We start from the raw sequence: 17,418 nt of genomic DNA, 5'->3' as shown, positions 1-17,418 counted from the left end.
ATATGTATGTGTGTGTGTGTATGTATATATATGTATATATATATATATATATATATATATATATATATATATATATATATATATATATATATATATAATTATAATCAGTACAGACCAAAAGTTTGGACACACCTTCTCATTCAAAGCGTTTTCTTTATTTTCATGACTATGAAGGCATAAAAACTATGAATTAACACATGTGGAATTATATACATAACAAACAAGTGTGAAACAACTGAAAATATGTCATATTCTAGGTTCTTCAAAGTAGCCACCTTTTGCTTTGATTACTGCTTTGCACACTCTTGGCATTCTCTTGATGAGCTTCAAGAGGTAGTCCCCTGAAATGGTCTTCCAACAGTCTTGAAAGAGTTCCCAGAGATGCTTAGCACTTGTTGGCCCTTTTGCCTTCACTCTGCGGTCCAGCTCACCCCAAACCATCTCAATTGGGTTCAGGTCCGGTGACTGTGGAGGCCAGGTCATCTGGCGCAGCACCCCATCACTCTCCTTCATGGTCAAATAGCCCTTACTTTCAAAATGTTCCCAATTTTTCAGCTGACTGACTGACCTTCATTTCTTAAAGTAATGATGGCCACTCGTTTTTCTTTACTCTTTTTTTTTTTTTTTTTTTTTTTCTTGCCATAATACAAATTCTAACAGTCTATTCAGTAGGACTATCAGCTGTGTGTCCACCTGACTTCTCCTCAACGCAACTGATGGTCCCAACCCCATTTATAAGGCAAGAAATCCCACTTATTAAACCTGACGGGGCACACCTGTGAAGTGAAAACCATTTCAGGGGACTACCTCTTGAAGCTCATCAAGAGAATGCCAAGAGTGTGCAAAGCAGTAATCAAAGCAAAAGGTGGCTACTTTGAAGAACCTAGAATATGACATATTTTCAGTTGTTTCACACTTGTTTGTTATGTATATAATTCCACATGTGTTAATTCATAGTTTTGATGCATTCAGTGTGAATCTACAATTTTCATAGTCATGAAATTAAAGAAAACTCTTTGAATGAGAAGGTGTGTCCAAACTTTTGGTCTGTACTGTATATATATTATAGTAAGAATAAATACACCGCGGCACTTCCAATAGGTGAAAAGTAGTGGGATCCTTTATTCACCCATAAAGGATCCCACTACTTTTCACATATTGGAAGTGACGCAGAGTATTTATTCTTACTTATTGTTCGTCACTACGGTAAAGTGCAACACCGCTGGCACCCATCGTTACAAGTTTCTCTATCAGGTGTGCTGCCCTGAACTTTCAACATTATATATATATATATATATGGGCAGCACCACTGTCTGTGTAGTACAGTCGGAGTGCCAGCGGCTGAGTAGGTGATCCACCTCCAAAAATGTAGAATCAAAGAATTCCGCAGCACATCCAAGTAGTAAAGAAGTAAAAAAGGCTTTATTCACCAAGCATGCGACGTTTCAATCCTTTCAATGGGATTTTTCTGCGTGAGAAAAATCCCATTGAGAGGATTGAAACGTCGCATGCTTGGTGAATAAAGCCTTTTTTACTACTTGGATGTGCTGCGGAATTCTTTGATTATATATATATAAGTCCAGCGGGGGGTGTGGGTGCAAAGTCCAACGAAGGGTGGCGGCAATACCCAATATCATAAAGAGAAAAAGTGGGACTGCACTCCTGAGTGGTAGTGAAAATCAAAAACTTTTATTCACCCATAATATGGCAAACTTGCGACGTTTCGGCTCACAAGAGCCTTCCACATAAAATTCTGCAAAAGTATGTGTATTTTAATTTTTATATACAGTATATTATATGTTCATACACATGTATATTCATATATGTGGTGTGTATATATACACACATATATAATGTACCGTATTTTTCGCTTTATAAGACGCACCTGATGATAAGACGCACCTAGGTTTTTGAGGAGGAAAATAAGAAAAAAATATTTTGAACCAAAAGGTGTGCTTTTGGTAGCTTTTGAACTAATGGTGGTCTGTGGATGACGCACTGTTATGGGGATCTGTGGATGACGCACTGTTATGGGGATCTGTGGATGACGCACTGTTATGGGGGATCTGTGGATGACGCACTGTTATGGGGGGATCTGTGGATGACGCACTGTTATGGGGGGATCTGTGGATGACGCACTGTTATGGGGGGATCTGTGGATGACGCACTGTTATGAGGGGATCTGTGGATGACGCACTGTTATGAGGGGATCTGTGGATGACGCACTGTTATGGGGGGGGATCTGTGGATGACGCACTGTTATGGGGGGATCTGTGGATGACGCACTGTTATGGGGGATCTGTGGATGACGCACTGTTATGGGGGGATCTGTGGATGACGCACTGTTATGGGGGGATCTGTGGATGACGCACTGTTATGGGAGATCTGTGGATGACGCACTGTTATGGGGGGATCTGTGGATGACGCACTGTTATGGGGGATCTATGGATGACGCACTGTTATGGGGGGATCTGTGGATGACGCACTGTTATGAGGGGATCTGTGGATGACGCACTGTTATGGGGGGGGATCTGTGGATGACGCACTGTTATGGGGGGGGATCTGTGGATGACGCACTGTTATGGGGGGATCTGTGGATGACGCACTGTTATGGGGGATCTGTGGATGACGCACTGTTATGGGGGGATCTGTGGATGACGCACTGTTATGGGGGGATCTGTGGATGACACACTGTTATGGGGGGATCTGTGGATGACGCACTGTTATGGGAGATCTGTGGATGACGCACTGTTATGGGGGGATCTGTGGATGACGCACTGTTATGGGGGATCTGTGGATGACGCACTGTTATGGGGGGATCTGTGGATGACGCACTGTTATGGGGGGATCTGTGGATGACGCACTGTTATGGGGGGATCTGTGGATGACGCACTGTTATGGGGGGATCTGTGGATGACACTGATGGGGGATCTGTGGATGACACTGATGGGGGATCTGTGGATGACACTGATGGGGGGGATCTGTGGATGACACTGATGGGGGGGGGGAATCTGTGGATGACACTGATGGGGGGGGGGGATCTGTGGATGACACTGATGGGGGGGGATCTGTGGATGACACTGATGGGGGGGGATCTGTGGATGACTGATGGGGGGGGATCTGTGGATGACACTGATGGGGGGGGATCTGTGGATGACACTGATGGGGGGGGATCTGTGGATGACACTGATGGGGGGGGGGATCTGTGGATGACACTGATCAGGGGGGATCTGTGGATGACACTGATGGGGGGGGATCTGTGGATGACACTGATGGGGGGGGATCTGTGGATGACACTGATGGGGGGGATCTGTGGATGACACTGATGGGGACACTTATGTCATCCACAGATCCCCATAAGTGTCATCTACAGATCCCCTATCAGATGCATCAGTGTGGAGGGAGGAGGCGGGGCCCGGTGTAGTGACTCTACTCTAATACACCGGGCCCCGCAACTGTTAAACATTCAATCTGATAGTATATGCTCTGTACGGGCGGCTCTTACTATAGTACTATAAGTATAGCGCAGACCGGCATCTCCATCGGTCATGCGCCACCTGCTCCAGCTCCCTCTGTCATGCGCCGTCTGCTCCAGCTCCCTCTGTCATTCGCCGTCTGCTCCAGCTCCCTCTGTCATTCGCCGTCTGCTCCAGCTCCCTCTGTCATTCGCCGTCTGCTCCAGCTCCCTCTGTCATTCGCCGTCTGCTCCAGCTCCCTCTGTCATTCGCCGTCTGCTCCAGCTCCCTCTGTCATTCGCCGTCTGCTCCAGCTCCCTCTGTCATTCGCCGTCTGCTCCAGCTCCCTCTGTCATTCGCCGTCTGCTCCAGCTCCCTCTGTCATTCGCCGTCTGCTCCAGCTCCCTCTGTCATTCGCCGTCTGCTCCAGCTCCCTCTGTCATTCGCCGTCTGCTCCAGCTCCCTCTGTCATTCGCCGTCTGCTCCAGCTCCCTCTGTCATTCGCCGTCTGCTCCAGCTCCCTCTGTCATTCGCCGTCTGCTCCAGCTCCCTCTGTCATTCGCCGTCTGCTCCAGCTCCCTCTGTCATTCGCCGTCTGCTCCAGCTCCCTCTGTCATTCGCCGTCTGCTCCAGCTCCCTCTGTCATTCGCCGTCTGCTCCAGCTCCCTCTGTCATTCGCCGTCTGCTCCAGCTCCCTCTGTCATTCGCCGTCTGCTCCAGCTCCCTCTGTCATTCGCCGTCTGCTCCAGCTCCCTCTGTCATTCGCCGTCTGCTCCAGCTCCCTCTGTCATTCGCCGTCTGCTCCAGCTCCCTCTGTCATTCGCCGTCTGCTCCAGCTCCCTCTGTCATTCGCCGTCTGCTCCAGCTCCCTCTGTCATTCGCCGTCTGCTCCAGCTCCCTCTGTCATTCGCCGTCTGCTCCAGCTCCCTCTGTCATTCGCCGTCTGCTCCAGCTCCCTCTGTCATTCGCCGTCTGCTCCAGCTCCCTCTGTCATTCGCCGTCTGCTCCAGCTCCCTCTGTCATTCGCCGTCTGCTCCAGCTCCCTCTGTCATTCGCCGTCTGCTCCAGCTCCCTCTGTCATTCGCCGTCTGCTCCAGCTCCCTCTGTCATTCGCCGTCTGCTCCAGCTCCCTCTGTCATTCGCCGTCTGCTCCAGCTCCCTCTGTCATTCGCCGTCTGCTCCAGCTCCCTCTGTCATTCGCCGTCTGCTCCAGCTCCCTCTGTCATTCGCCGTCTGCTCCAGCTCCCTCTGTCATTCGCCGTCTGCTCCAGCTCCCTCTGTCATTCGCCGTCTGCTCCAGCTCCCTCTGTCATTCGCCGTCTGCTCCAGCTCCCTCTGTCATTCGCCGTCTGCTCCAGCTCCCTCTGTCATTCGCCGTCTGCTCCAGCTCCCTCTGTCATTCGCCGTCTGCTCCAGCTCCCTCTGTCATTCGCCGTCTGCTCCAGCTCCCTCTGTCATGCGCCGTCTGCTCCAGCTCCCTCTGTCATGCGCCGCCTGCCTGCTTATCTCACTTTATGAATGAACAGGCAGGCGGCGCATGACAGAGGGAGCTGGAGCAGACGGCGCATGAGGGAGGAGGTGCGGCAAGCAGCGCATGACCGATGGAGATGCCGGTCTGCGCTATACTTACGGTACTATAGTAAGAGCCGCCCGTACAGAGCATATACTATCAGATTGAATGTTTAACAGTTGCGGGGCCCGGTGTATTAGAGTAGAGTCACTACACCGGGCCCCGCCTCCTCCCTCCACACTGTCACTGATACTTCGCTGGCCGCGCTGTGCAGCATAGCGGCCAGCGAAGTATTCGCTTTATAAGACGCACGGCCATTTTCCACCCACTTTTGGGGGGGAAAAAGTGTGTCTTATAAAGCGAAAAATACTTATACTGTAAATATAAACATATATTTATATACTGTGTATATCTGTGTGTGTGTGTATATTTATTTATTTTATGCACTTATATAGCGTTACTATATTCTGCAGCGCTTTACAGACATTAGCATCCAACTATCCCCAATGGGGCTCACAATAAGGTCCCTTTCAGTATAACAAAGAAAAACAACAGCAGTGTAGATGGGTGCAAATCCTCCAGAATTTTGGGCAAAAAAATCTGTGAATAATATCCAAAAAAGGCAAATGATGAGGCATTGAAGGGTGTTAGACCCGTTTATTTCCCCAGCCACAACGTTTCAGCCCAGCTCAATGAGGCCTTTGTCAAGCAATAGAATGATGTCATGTGCATACTTAAATACCCACAAATTAATTATAATACATGATTGAACAATTAATAATCAATAAACATGATTAAGTGTACGTGTAATCAAACATTCCATAATTTTAAACATACATGATTCCAGTGTATCATATACAGTATTTCATAAACCGCCTTGAAATCCAATTAGGTCAAGTGAAAAAGGAGATAAACTGCCCAGTGCATACGGTAAATAGCTAATAAACTCTCCTGTGCATAGTGTAATTATTTAAAAATCACAAGTAGCAACAGCTGTATTATATTATATACACCTACTACATCGTTGGTGGATTCAGTGGAAGGGATGGCGTCCCCAGCTGCGCAGTGCGCATGTCATAGCGATCCTGCCTCTTCCGCCCAGACCGCGCATGCGCTATGGTGATTTCTTCCTGGCCAGTATAGTATACTTGCCAGGAAGAAGTCACCAGGGCGCATGCGCGGCCTCGGCGTGCGCGTTCAGTACAGCGCGCGGCCCGGCCGGGAGAAGACATCAATCAAGATGGAGCCCGCCGAGTGCCGAAACCAGGAAGTGGACAGCGCGCCGGGAGCAGGTAAGTATTAAACGGCGTGTTGAGAATACCCCTTTTAAGATCTTTTTCTTTATGCCCTAATTCAGGGGTGGCCAACCTTACAGACACCGAGCCAGAAAAAAAAAAACGTATGACTACCAGGAGCCACAAGGCTCAAGCTATACATCGCGCGGTTGTGATTTATTTTTATTTTTTTTTCTGTTACGGTGTTCACCGCATAGAAAATATTTTTTTATATTTTAATAGTTCACACTTTTTCGGGCATGGCGATATGTAATATGTTTATTTTTTATTGTTTGTAAATTTTATATGTAAAATTGGGAAAGGGAGCGATTTTAAACTTTTAGTATTTTGGTGTTGTTTTTTTTTTTTTTTTTTTTTTTACTATTTTTATTTTTACTTACTATTAGCCCCCTTAGGGGCTACAACCCTTGTCCTATTCACCCTAATAGATCTCTGCGCCACCAATGGTTAGAATTTATAATACTGGGGGTGGGGGGGGGGGGCGCACTGCACCACCAATGAATGTAATTAACACATTAATTCAAGTATAGGAGGCAGCGGGTGCTGGCATACCCGGCCTCAATAACAGGGCATGTGATCCGCCGAACCGCAGCAATTAACCTCTTAGGTGCCGCGGATCGCATGCCCTGTTATTGAGGCTGGGTGCCGGGTATGTGATACCGCTGCCAGCACACGCTGCCTCCTATACTTGAATTAATGTGTTAATTACATTCATTGGTGGTGCAGTGGCCACAGCCGCTCCCCTTCTCATCCCTGTAATTCTGTCTGCCTTTTGCTGGTGAAGAGTTGAATCTCCCATGTAATGTTCTTCTTTCACCAGCAGATGGCAAACCAAATTATAAGCAAACTGTCTCTACAAGAGCAGGAGGAGCCACGGGGGAGGTTTAACCCCTTAAGGACCGGGCTCATTTTCACCTTAAGGACCAGGCTCATTTTCACCTTAAGGACCAGGCCATTTTTTGCAAATCTGACCAGTGTCACTTTAAGTGCTCATAACTTTAAAACGCTTTGACTTACCCAGGCCGTTCTGAGATTGTTTTTTCGTCACATATTGTACTTCATGACACTGCTAAAATTGGGTCAAAAAAGTTAATTTTTTTGCATAAAAAAATACAATTTTTACCGTAAATTTTGAAAAATTAGCAAATTTCAAATTTTCAGTTTCTCTACCTCTGTAATACATAGTAATACCCCCAAAAATTGTGATGACTTTACATTCCCCATATGTCTACTTCATGCTTGAATTGTTTTGGGAATGATATTTTATTTTTTGGGGATGTTATAAGGCTTAGAAGTTTAGAAGCAAATCTTGAAATTTTTCAGAAATTTACAAAAACTCAATTTTTAGCGACCAGTTCAGGTCTGAAGTCACTTTGCGAGGCTTACATAATAGAAACCACCCAAAAATGACCCCATCTAAGAAACTACACCCCTCAAGGTATTCAAAACTGATTTTGCATACATTGTTAACCCTTTAGGTGTTGCACAAGAGTTATTGGCAAATGGGGAGGAAATTTGAGAATTTCATATTTTTGTCAAATTTTTCATTTTAACCCATTTTTTCCACTAACAAACCAAGGGTTAACAGCCAAACAAGACTGTATCTTTATTGCCCTGACTCTGCCGTTTACAGAAACACCCAATATGTGGCCGTAAACTACTGTACGGCCACACAGCGGGGCGTAGAGTGAAAGGTGCACCATATGGTTTTTGGAAGGCTGATTTTTATGGACTGGTTTTTTGACACCATGTCCCATTTGAAGCCCCCTGATGCACCCCAAGAGGAGAAACTCCCTAAAAGTGACCCCATCTAAGAAACTACACCCCTCAAGGTATTCAAAACTGATTTTACATACGTCGTTAACCCTTTAGGTGTTGCACAAGAGTTATTGGCAAATGGGGATGAAATTTGAGAATTTCATTTTTTTGCCTAATTTTCAATTTTAACCCATTTTTTCCACTAACAAAGCAAGGGTTAACAGCCAAACAAGATTGTATCTTTATTGCCCTGACTCTGCCGTTTACAGAAACACCCCATATGTGGCCGTAAACTACTGTACGGCCACACAGCGGGGCGTAGAGTGAAAGGTGCACCATATGGTTTTTGGAAGGCTGATTTTTATGGACTGGTTTTTTGACACCATGTCCCATTTGAAGCCCCCTGATGCACCCCAAGAGGAGAAACTCCCTAAAAGTGACCCCATCTAAGAAACTACACCCCTCAAGGTATTCAAAACTGATTTTACATACGTCGTTAACCCTTTAGGTGTTGCACAAGAGTTATTGGCAAATGGGGATGAAATTTGAGAATTTCATTTTTTTGCCTAATTTTCAATTTTAACCCATTTTTTCCACTAACAAAGCAAGGGTTAACAGCCAAACAAGATTGTATCTTTATTGCCCTGACTCTGCCGTTTACAGAAACACCCCATATGTGGCTGTAAACTACTGTACGGGCACACAGTAGGGCGTAGAGTGAAAGGTGCGCGGTTTGGTTTTTGGAAGCCAGATTTTGCTGGACTGGTTTTTTGACACCATGTCCCATTTGAAGCCCCCCTGATGCACCCCTAGAGTAGAAACTCCATAAAAGTGACCCCATCTAAGAAACTACACCCCTCAAGCTATTCAAAACTGATTTTACAAACTTTGTTAACCCTTTAGGTGTTGCACAAGATTTAATGGAAAATAGAGACACAATTTCAAAATTTCACATTTTTGGCAGATTTTCCATTTTAATATTTTTTTTCCAGTTACAAAGCAAGGGTTAACAGCCAAACAAAACTCAATATTTATGGCCCTAATTCTGTAGTTTACAGAAACACCCCATATGTGGTCGTAAACCGCTGTACGGGCACACGGCAGGGCGCAGAAGGAAAGGAATTCCATACGGTTTTTGGAAGGCAGGTTTTGCTGGACTGTTTTTTTTGACACCATGTCCCATTTGAAGCCCCCCTGATGCACCCCTAGAGTAGAAACTCCAAAAAAGTGACCCCATTTTAGAAACTACGGGATAGGGTGGCAGTTTTGTTGGTACTAGTTTAGGGTACATATGATTTTTGGTTGCTCTATATTACACTTTTTGTGCAGCAAGGTAACAAGAAATAGCTTTTTTGGCACGTTTTTTTTTTTTGTTATTTACAACATTCATCTGACAGGTTAGATTATGTGGTATTTTTATAGAGCAGGTTGTCGCGGACGCGGCGATACCTAATATGTATACATTTTTTTTTATTTATGTAAGTTTTATACAATAACTTCATTTTTAAAACCAAAAAAATGTTTTAGTGTCTCCATATTCTAAGAGCCATAGTTTTTTCAGTTTTTGGGCGATTATCTTGAGTAGGGTCTCATTTTTTGCGGGATGAGATGACGGTTTGATTGGCACTATTTTGGGGTGCATATGATTTTTTGATCGCTTGCTATTACACTTTTTGTGACGTAAGATGGCAAAAAATGGCTTTTTTTACACTGTTTTTATTTTTATTTTTTTACGGTGGTCATCTGAGGGGTTAGGTCATGTGATATTTTTATAGAGCCGGTCGATACGGACGCGGCGATACCTAATATGTATACTTTTTTTTTATTTATGTAAGTTTTACAGAATGAGTTCATTTTTGAAAAAAAAAAATCATGTTTTAGTGTCTCCATAGTCTAAGAGCCATAGTTTTTTCAGCTTTTGGGCGATTATCTTGAGTAGGGTCTCATTTTTTGCGGGATGAGATGACGGTTTGATTGGTACTATTTTGGCGTACATGCGACTTTTTTGATCACTTTTATTACTTTTTTTGGGAAGTAAGGTGGGCAAAATTTCAATTTTCTCATAGTTTTTATTTTTTTATTTTTATGGCGTTCACCGTGCGGGGAAAGTAACATGACCATTTTATAGATCAGGTCGTTACGGACGCGGCGATACCTAATATGTGTAGTTTATTTTATTTTTTTAATTTTTATTCAGTGATAAATGTTTTTTTTTTTATCTTAACTTTTTTCACTTTTTTTTACATTTTTTTGACCCAGACCCACTTGGTTCTTGAAGATCCAGTGGGTCTGGTGTCTGTATAATACAGTACAGAACAATATATATTGTTCTGTACTGTATTTTACTTACACTGAACAGATCTATGCTTTCAGCATAGATCTGTTCAGCACCATGGACAGCAGGACGCCTGAGCAGGCGTCCTGTTGCCATGGGAACCCTCCCCGTCTGCTCAGAACTTCGCAGACGGGGAAGGGTAAGCACGGGGCTGAGGGGGGCTCTCTGGGGGCTCTCTCCCTCTCCATCGGGGGGCTGCAAAGCCACAGCAGCCCCCCGATGGAGAGGGAGGGAGCTCCCTGACCGATGACAGTTAACTTTTTCCATACAGCGGTCCGTACGGACCGCGGTATGGAAAGGGTTAAACGGCTGACATCTTCACAGATGTCAGCCGTTTATACCAGGGTGCCAGCAATGTGCTGGCACCCTGGTATACCCACTAGAAGCCAACGATCGTTCATGGGGAGGCGGGCGGGGGATCGCGATCCCGCCTGCCGCACCGCCCGCCTCCCGCAACGCCCCCACCGCCTGCGACACCCCCCCCGCACCACCCGCCGGCATCAAATCGTGCAGGGGTGCAGGGGGGGGTGAAAAATAATGATTTTAGCCACTCTAAAGTTTCTGATCCCCGCGGTCAGGGACCGCGGCGATCAGAAACTGCAAAAAGCGCAGCAAACCGCAGGTCTGAATTGACCTGCGGTTTGCTGCGATCGCCGATACGGGGGGGTCAAATGACCCCCCCCTGCATTGTTACGGGATGCCGGCTGAATGATTTCAGCCGAAATCCCGTTCCAATTAACCCCTGGGGCGCCGGAATACAGATTTTAAGTCAGGACGTACCGGTACGTCCTCGGTCCTTAAGGACTCGGGAAATAGGGCGTACCGGTACGTCCTAGGTCCTTAAGGACTCGGGAAATAGGGCGTACCGGTACGTCCTAGGTCCTTAAGGGGTTAAACCGTGTAACCCTGCCCCCCTTGTATAAGCTTCTGTGGTAGCTCATTTTTATCGAAAGCACCTCCAAACCAAGGTTCCTCTATTCAGATAATTATGAGGAGCTGTTCTGTATAAAATAAAAAGCTTCACTCTTCTCCCTGGAAGTCATTGCCACCATAAGATATTCTTTGTGTTATTGATTTATATTTTATTTATTTTGTGTTGGAAAACATATTATATATATTTTTTTAAAGATAACTTTGTTGCCTTGCCCTCAATTGTGGCAGGGTCATTTATAGCAATATTAGCAGGCCTTGGAAGGCCATGTGCTGATTCGGTATGCATCCTTGGCTTTCATGAATTCTTTGAAAATCTATCCAATCATGATTTGTATGGTGCAGAGTATAATGAAGAAAAATAAGCTATTGACGTAACTGCTGTACCTCTGTCTACATTAACCCTGTCTATTGTGTGCCACAGATTGCCTTTGCCCATGACACTACCAGAGTGATCCAGTGTTATATAAAACATGCCAATGAGAAACAAAGGAAAGCCATTTTTGAAGAGCTGAAAGGTATAACTATGTCATCTATCCATGTGCAGAGCAATTGCCATATCTTTCGTAGCATAAAGGGTCATTTAAAGTTGCGAGCAGTGTTTGTGGAAGGAGGTCTCCGGTAAAAAAATATTATAATTTTTTTAGCAAGTTCCTGCAGCATGGCTCCTAAAACAGAAGATTGATACTTACTTGCTCCATGGTGGCCTGCGCTGCCTCTACGCTCTCCGTCTTCCGGTCCCGGCACTGTTTTCATCCAGCAGGCTATGGGCATGGTCCCATGCAATGCTTTAGCCAATGACTGGCTTCAGCGGTGACTTCCCACTTGTGGCCACAACCCCTCTGAAGCCAGTCATTTTCTGTGACCATGCCCATGCATCACCCAATGTAAACCGTGCCAGGACTGGAAGATTGAGAAAGTGGAGGCAGCTCAGGCCATTGGAGCAGGTAAGTATGCGCCAGTTTTTTACCAGAAACCCCCTTTAAGCATTTAAAGTCTATCTCTCGATTCTAAAGTTTTATTTCCCAAATTGATTGCTGTTTTCATGCTGGAAAACTTTCTTCTACTAGGATTACCTTTAACCAGTGTAGCCTGTCAGACTAGCTATCTTTCTATTTCTCCACTCTTTGCCCGTTGTCCCGAGTTTTCTGTATCCAGTACTATGAGACACAGTGCAGGTTCTGCATGCCTAGCTGTTGGAGGGTAGGGCTATCTCCTTCCTGTTCACTGCCGATGGCCACTTACAGCACCATGCTTTCTCCATCCCTATTTTGCAAGTGTTGTGTAGGAGCTGGTAAGGGAGAGGGCAAAAGCAAGTGTTAGTTTAGCAGCGATGGAGATTCTGTGATCCTGTTGGTTAGCTGGCAAGGGCATTCACGAAAAAATGCGCTCTGGAGCGCGCAGGGTTACACGTCACAAACAGGAAATGCCCGGCCATAAGCAGAGGCGGATTTAGCATGTATGGGCCCAAGATGGCCATGGGTGGACAGTGTAGGAATCAGTATTATTTTGTAAAGATGTAATTGGTGGTTCACGTTAATTGTTCTGCAGCTTTTTGCTGGGTGGAAGACACTCGCGCCACCCCCAAAATTCTACTTACCTGGTCAAACAATAAAATATTTAATTTGCAATGGTCTATTCATTGCATATTAATACTTTTTGTGGGATAACCCCCTTTAATGTGATTGATGTATATAAGAGTTATGTTGAAGCTACCACAAACAGACAACATGTTCTGCTCAAATAAAGCATTTATATTTTACCATAAATCTCTTTGTTTCCAACAGAACACATAGTGGATTTGAGCAAGTCTAAATATGCCCGAAATATTGTAAGGAAGTTCCTTATGTATGGGTAAGCGATTATATTCTCTATAGTTATCACTGTATCTCATATCTATCTTTATCTACGTGTATTTGGTTTTTTTCGGTCTCTGAAGTGCTAGTTAAAAGAAATAAAATAACAAAACAATGTAACAGTAAATCCTTTGGGATACGAGGAAAAAGAAAATTACATCTATTGAGTTCAGCCTGTTATCCTGCTAAGTTGATTCAGAGGAATGGAAAAAAGAAAAAACATGAGGTAGAAGCCAATTTTCCTCAACGTATGGAAGAAAAATTCCTTCCCGACTCCAATCAGGCAATTGGGATAACTCCCTGGATTAATGACCCATCTCTAGCAGCTATAGCCTGTAATATTATTACACTCCAGAAATACATCCAGGCCCCTCTTGAATTCCTTTATTGTACTCTCCATCACCACCTCCTCAGGCAGAGAGTTCCATAGTCTCACTGCTCTTACCGTAAAGAACCCTGTGAAGAAACCCTCTTTCCATGACTGGGCGCCTTTTTTTTTCAATGGTGGAATCACTGAACAGTGTAAGGCCTCCTGCACACGACCGTTGTGTGCATCCGCGTCCGTGGTTCCGTTTTCCGTCTTTTTTTTCCGCGGACCCATTGACTTTCAATGGGTCCGTGGAAAAATCGGAAAATGCACCGTTTGGCAGCCGCATCCGTGATCCGTGTTTCCTGGCCGTGAAAAAAATAAGACCTGTCCGAGAGAGGAGAGGCCGCACTGATCACAATACTTTGAATCCGCACTGGCCACCAATGAATAGAGGGAGGGGGAGGCCGCACTGCTCATATTTAATACTGGGGAGGGAGGGAGGGGGAGACCGCACTGCTCATATTTAATATCCGCACTGGCCACCGATGAATATAGAGGGAGGGGGGCCGCACTGGTCATATTTAATACTGGGGAGGGAGGGAGGGGGAGACCGCACTGCTCATATTTAATACTGGGGAGGGAGGGAGGGAGGGGGAGACCGCACTGGTCATATTTAATATCCGCACTGGCCACCGATGAATATAGAGGGAGGGGGGCCGCACTGGTTACAATTAATACTGGGGAGGGAGGGGGGGCCCGTACTGGCCACCAATAAGTTAAATACAGGAGGGGGGGGGGGTCATGTACACAGTTCTCAGTATATTCTAACTTGAAGCGTCCCCATCACCATGGGAACGCCTCTGTGTTAGAATATACTGTCGGATTTGAGTTTCACGATGTAACTCAAATCCGATGGTATATTCTAACATAGAGGCGACGCTTCAAGTTAAAATATACCATCGGATTGGAGAAAACTCAGATCTGATGGTATAATCCTGACTTTACATTGAAAGTCAATGGGGGACGGATCCGTTTGAAATTGCACCATATTGTGTCAATGTTAAACGGATCCGTCCCCATTGACTTGCATTGTAAGTCTGGACGGGTCCGTTTGGCTCCGCACGGCCCGGCGGACACGAAAACGCTGCAAGCTGCGTTCGGGTGTCTGCCTGCTGAGCGGAGCGGAGGCCAAACGGTGCCAAACTGATGCATTCTGAGCGGATCCGCATCCACTCAGAATGCATTGGGGCAGTACGGATCCGTTCGGGGCCGCTTGTGAGAGCCTTCAAACGGAACGCACAAGCGGAGCCCCGAACGCTAGTGTGAAAGTAGCCTTAGATTTTTTTTTTCATTTTTCATGTCCGTGGATCCTCCAAAAATCAAGGAAGACCCACGGACGAAAAAACGATCACGGACCAACGGAACCCCGTTTAGCGGACCGTGAAAAAATACTGTCGTGTGCAGGAGGCCTAAAGAAAAGTCTGGATATCCTGGTTATGCGACATTTGAACCTGGAATTCTGATTGTCAGATTTGGAGTCTAAAATTTTTTTTTCCCCTCTGATATGGTGTAATTGACAACCACCTCATAAGGGTTTTTGCCTTCCTCTGGATCAACACTGTAGGATTAAAGGTTGCACTTCAATGGACCCAAGTCTTTCTTCCACCCTACTGTGTGACTGTATGTATGTATATTAAATTTGTGCGTATAACCTGCTTTGCCTCTGATTTCTTGCTTGTATCATTGGGGGACACAGGACCGTGGGCATAGCTGCTTTCTGCCACTAGGAGGCGACACTAGGCTAGAAAGTGATAGCTCCTCCCCTGCCAGCTATACTCCCCCCCCAGCCAGGAGAGAGCATATCAGTTTGTGCCAAAGCAGTAGGAGTAGCAGTAAAGAACTGACAACACAGTCAGAACACCGCCTACGTCAGTAGGTACGAACAAAAAACTGAACCCCAACCGATAACCAACCACCGCCATGTTCGGTAACAATGAAAAAAACAATGGATGGGCGCTGTTTCCCCCAATGAACTCAGCGAGAAAGAGATTTTACAGGTGAGTCCACAAAAATCTTCTTTTCTCGCTCGTATCGTTGGGGGGGACACAGGACCGTGGGATGTCCCAAAGCAGTCCATGGGGAGAGAAAAACAATACTCGCCCATGAAAAACTGCCCTCGCGGACGCTCAGGACACAGCTGCCTGCAAGACTTTCCGGCCCAGGGCAGCATCTGCCGACGCCAGGGAGTGCACCTGGTAAAATTGTGTGAACGTGTGGGAAAGTCGCCTTGCCTCTCTGTTTTCCCGGGGTGTATAGCCGGTGTCAGATTTCCTCACCGACTATCCTCCCCCTAAGAAGCCAATGTAGACCAGGGCAGCCTCGCTCCCCCTGCTTCCCCCCAGCCTAAGGGTCACCCATGTCTCTAAGCTCTCTGTTCCAGCTTCCTGCCACCTAGGTGCCAGTGGCTGAAGGGATGACCCTGCTGGTTCTGCCGGATGGAAGAGGACGTGTACAGCATCGAATGGCTGATTATAACTCCCCCCCACCCCCAGCCCTTAGTGTGCTAGGACCTGGGTACACTCCTCTCTGGAGCGGTACTCTTTATCAATACTCCCCGGGGGGGGGGGGGGGGGGCCAGGTTATGTTTATTTTACATGGGCCGCCCGCCTATATATAGGCGGGCAGCCGCTCCGATCCGCAGAGACTCTTGCACCGGTCCTACTTCTTCCGGCGGCCCACTGACATGCTCAGCAGTTGGCCGCGGCTCAAATTTAGGGCCCTAACTTCACAGCCAGGCAGGCCTATGTGATACCTCCCTCTGAGAGGAAGGGACGGGGCTTCGCTTCCCTTCCCGCCACCGCAGCGGGCGGTTCCTTACCTTCTTCCCGCGCTTCTGTTGCTGCAGCAACACTTCTGGATTGAGTCCCTTCGCTCCGTCATTGCTTCACTGGACCAGGGAGAATTCCTTTCCTCCATAGACATTCAGGACGCGTACCTAAACGTCCCCGTAGCCCCGGCACACCAGCGCTTTCTCAGTTTTGCTTTAGGGCCCCGTCACTTTCAGTTTGTCGCCCCCTACTTGCCCCCAGATTCTCGCTCCCCTACTTGCCCGGCTTCGTTCCAGGGGCATCACCTTGATTCCTTACCTAGACGACATTCTGGTCAAGGCGGCAACCTTGGCTCAGAACGAGGCCAGTCTTCGTATCACCTTGGATACCCTCACTCAGTTCGGTTGGCTGATGGATTTCCAGAAGTCCTCACTGGCCCCTGCCATACGACTCACGTTCCTGGGGATGACCCTGAACACGGAGGAGGCGTTGATCCACCTCCCTGTGGACAAGCAGCTGGCACTCCAGCGGTCAGTTCGTCTGCTTTACCATCGCAAACGCCCATCTATCCGTTGCTGTATGCAAGTCTTGGGGGCTAAGGTCGCTTCCTTCGAGGCGATTCCATTTGCACAATTTCATTCCTGTCCGCTCCAACTGGCGATCCTGACTTGTTAGGACAAATCTCCAGAGTCCCTGGACTGTCACATTGTTCTGCCCACACAGGTGCGTCTAGCTCTCAGGTGGTGGCTCCGGACCCCGACTTTGCAGTCGGGGAAGTCTTTTCTCCCGGTCTCGTGGACAATCATTACCACCGATGCCAGCCTTTCAGGATGGGGAGGAGTCTTCCCTCCCAGGTTGGTCCAGGGCTTATGGTCTCAATTAGAGTCCAAACTGCCAATCAACATCTTGGAACTCCTGGCCATTCGTCTCTCCCTTCTCCATTGGGCCCCTCTTCTGAAGGGCCAGCCAATACGGATTCAATCCGACAATGCCACGACTATGGCTTATATCAATCAACAGCAGCGTTGATGAGGGAGTCAGCAAACAAAAATCCTGAGGTGGGCGGAGTTACATGTCCCTGCTCTTTCAGCAGTGTTCATTCCGGGAGTGGAGAAGTTGCCGGCGGATTTCCTCAGCCGGA

General features: G+C 46.8%; 1 protein-coding gene across 1 annotated transcript in view; it reads left to right on the top strand.

Moving 5' to 3' along the window:
- PUM3 (pumilio RNA binding family member 3) overlaps positions 1-17,418 on the top strand; it is a 93,914-nt gene that overhangs the window by 20,606 nt on the left and 55,890 nt on the right. The window contains exons 6-7 of the mRNA XM_040417119.1: positions 11,708-11,801; positions 13,071-13,137. Of these exons, the coding sequence (XP_040273053.1) occupies positions 11,708-11,801; positions 13,071-13,137 (161 nt within the window). The remainder of the gene's footprint in view (positions 1-11,707; positions 11,802-13,070; positions 13,138-17,418) is intronic.

This window comes from Bufo bufo, chromosome 2, assembly GCF_905171765.1.
Source record: "Bufo bufo chromosome 2, aBufBuf1.1, whole genome shotgun sequence".
In the NCBI taxonomy this organism is placed as follows: Eukaryota; Metazoa; Chordata; class Amphibia; order Anura; family Bufonidae; genus Bufo; species Bufo bufo.
The sequence above is the reverse complement of the archived record's forward strand: the minus strand, read 5'-3'. Positions and strand labels throughout refer to the sequence as shown.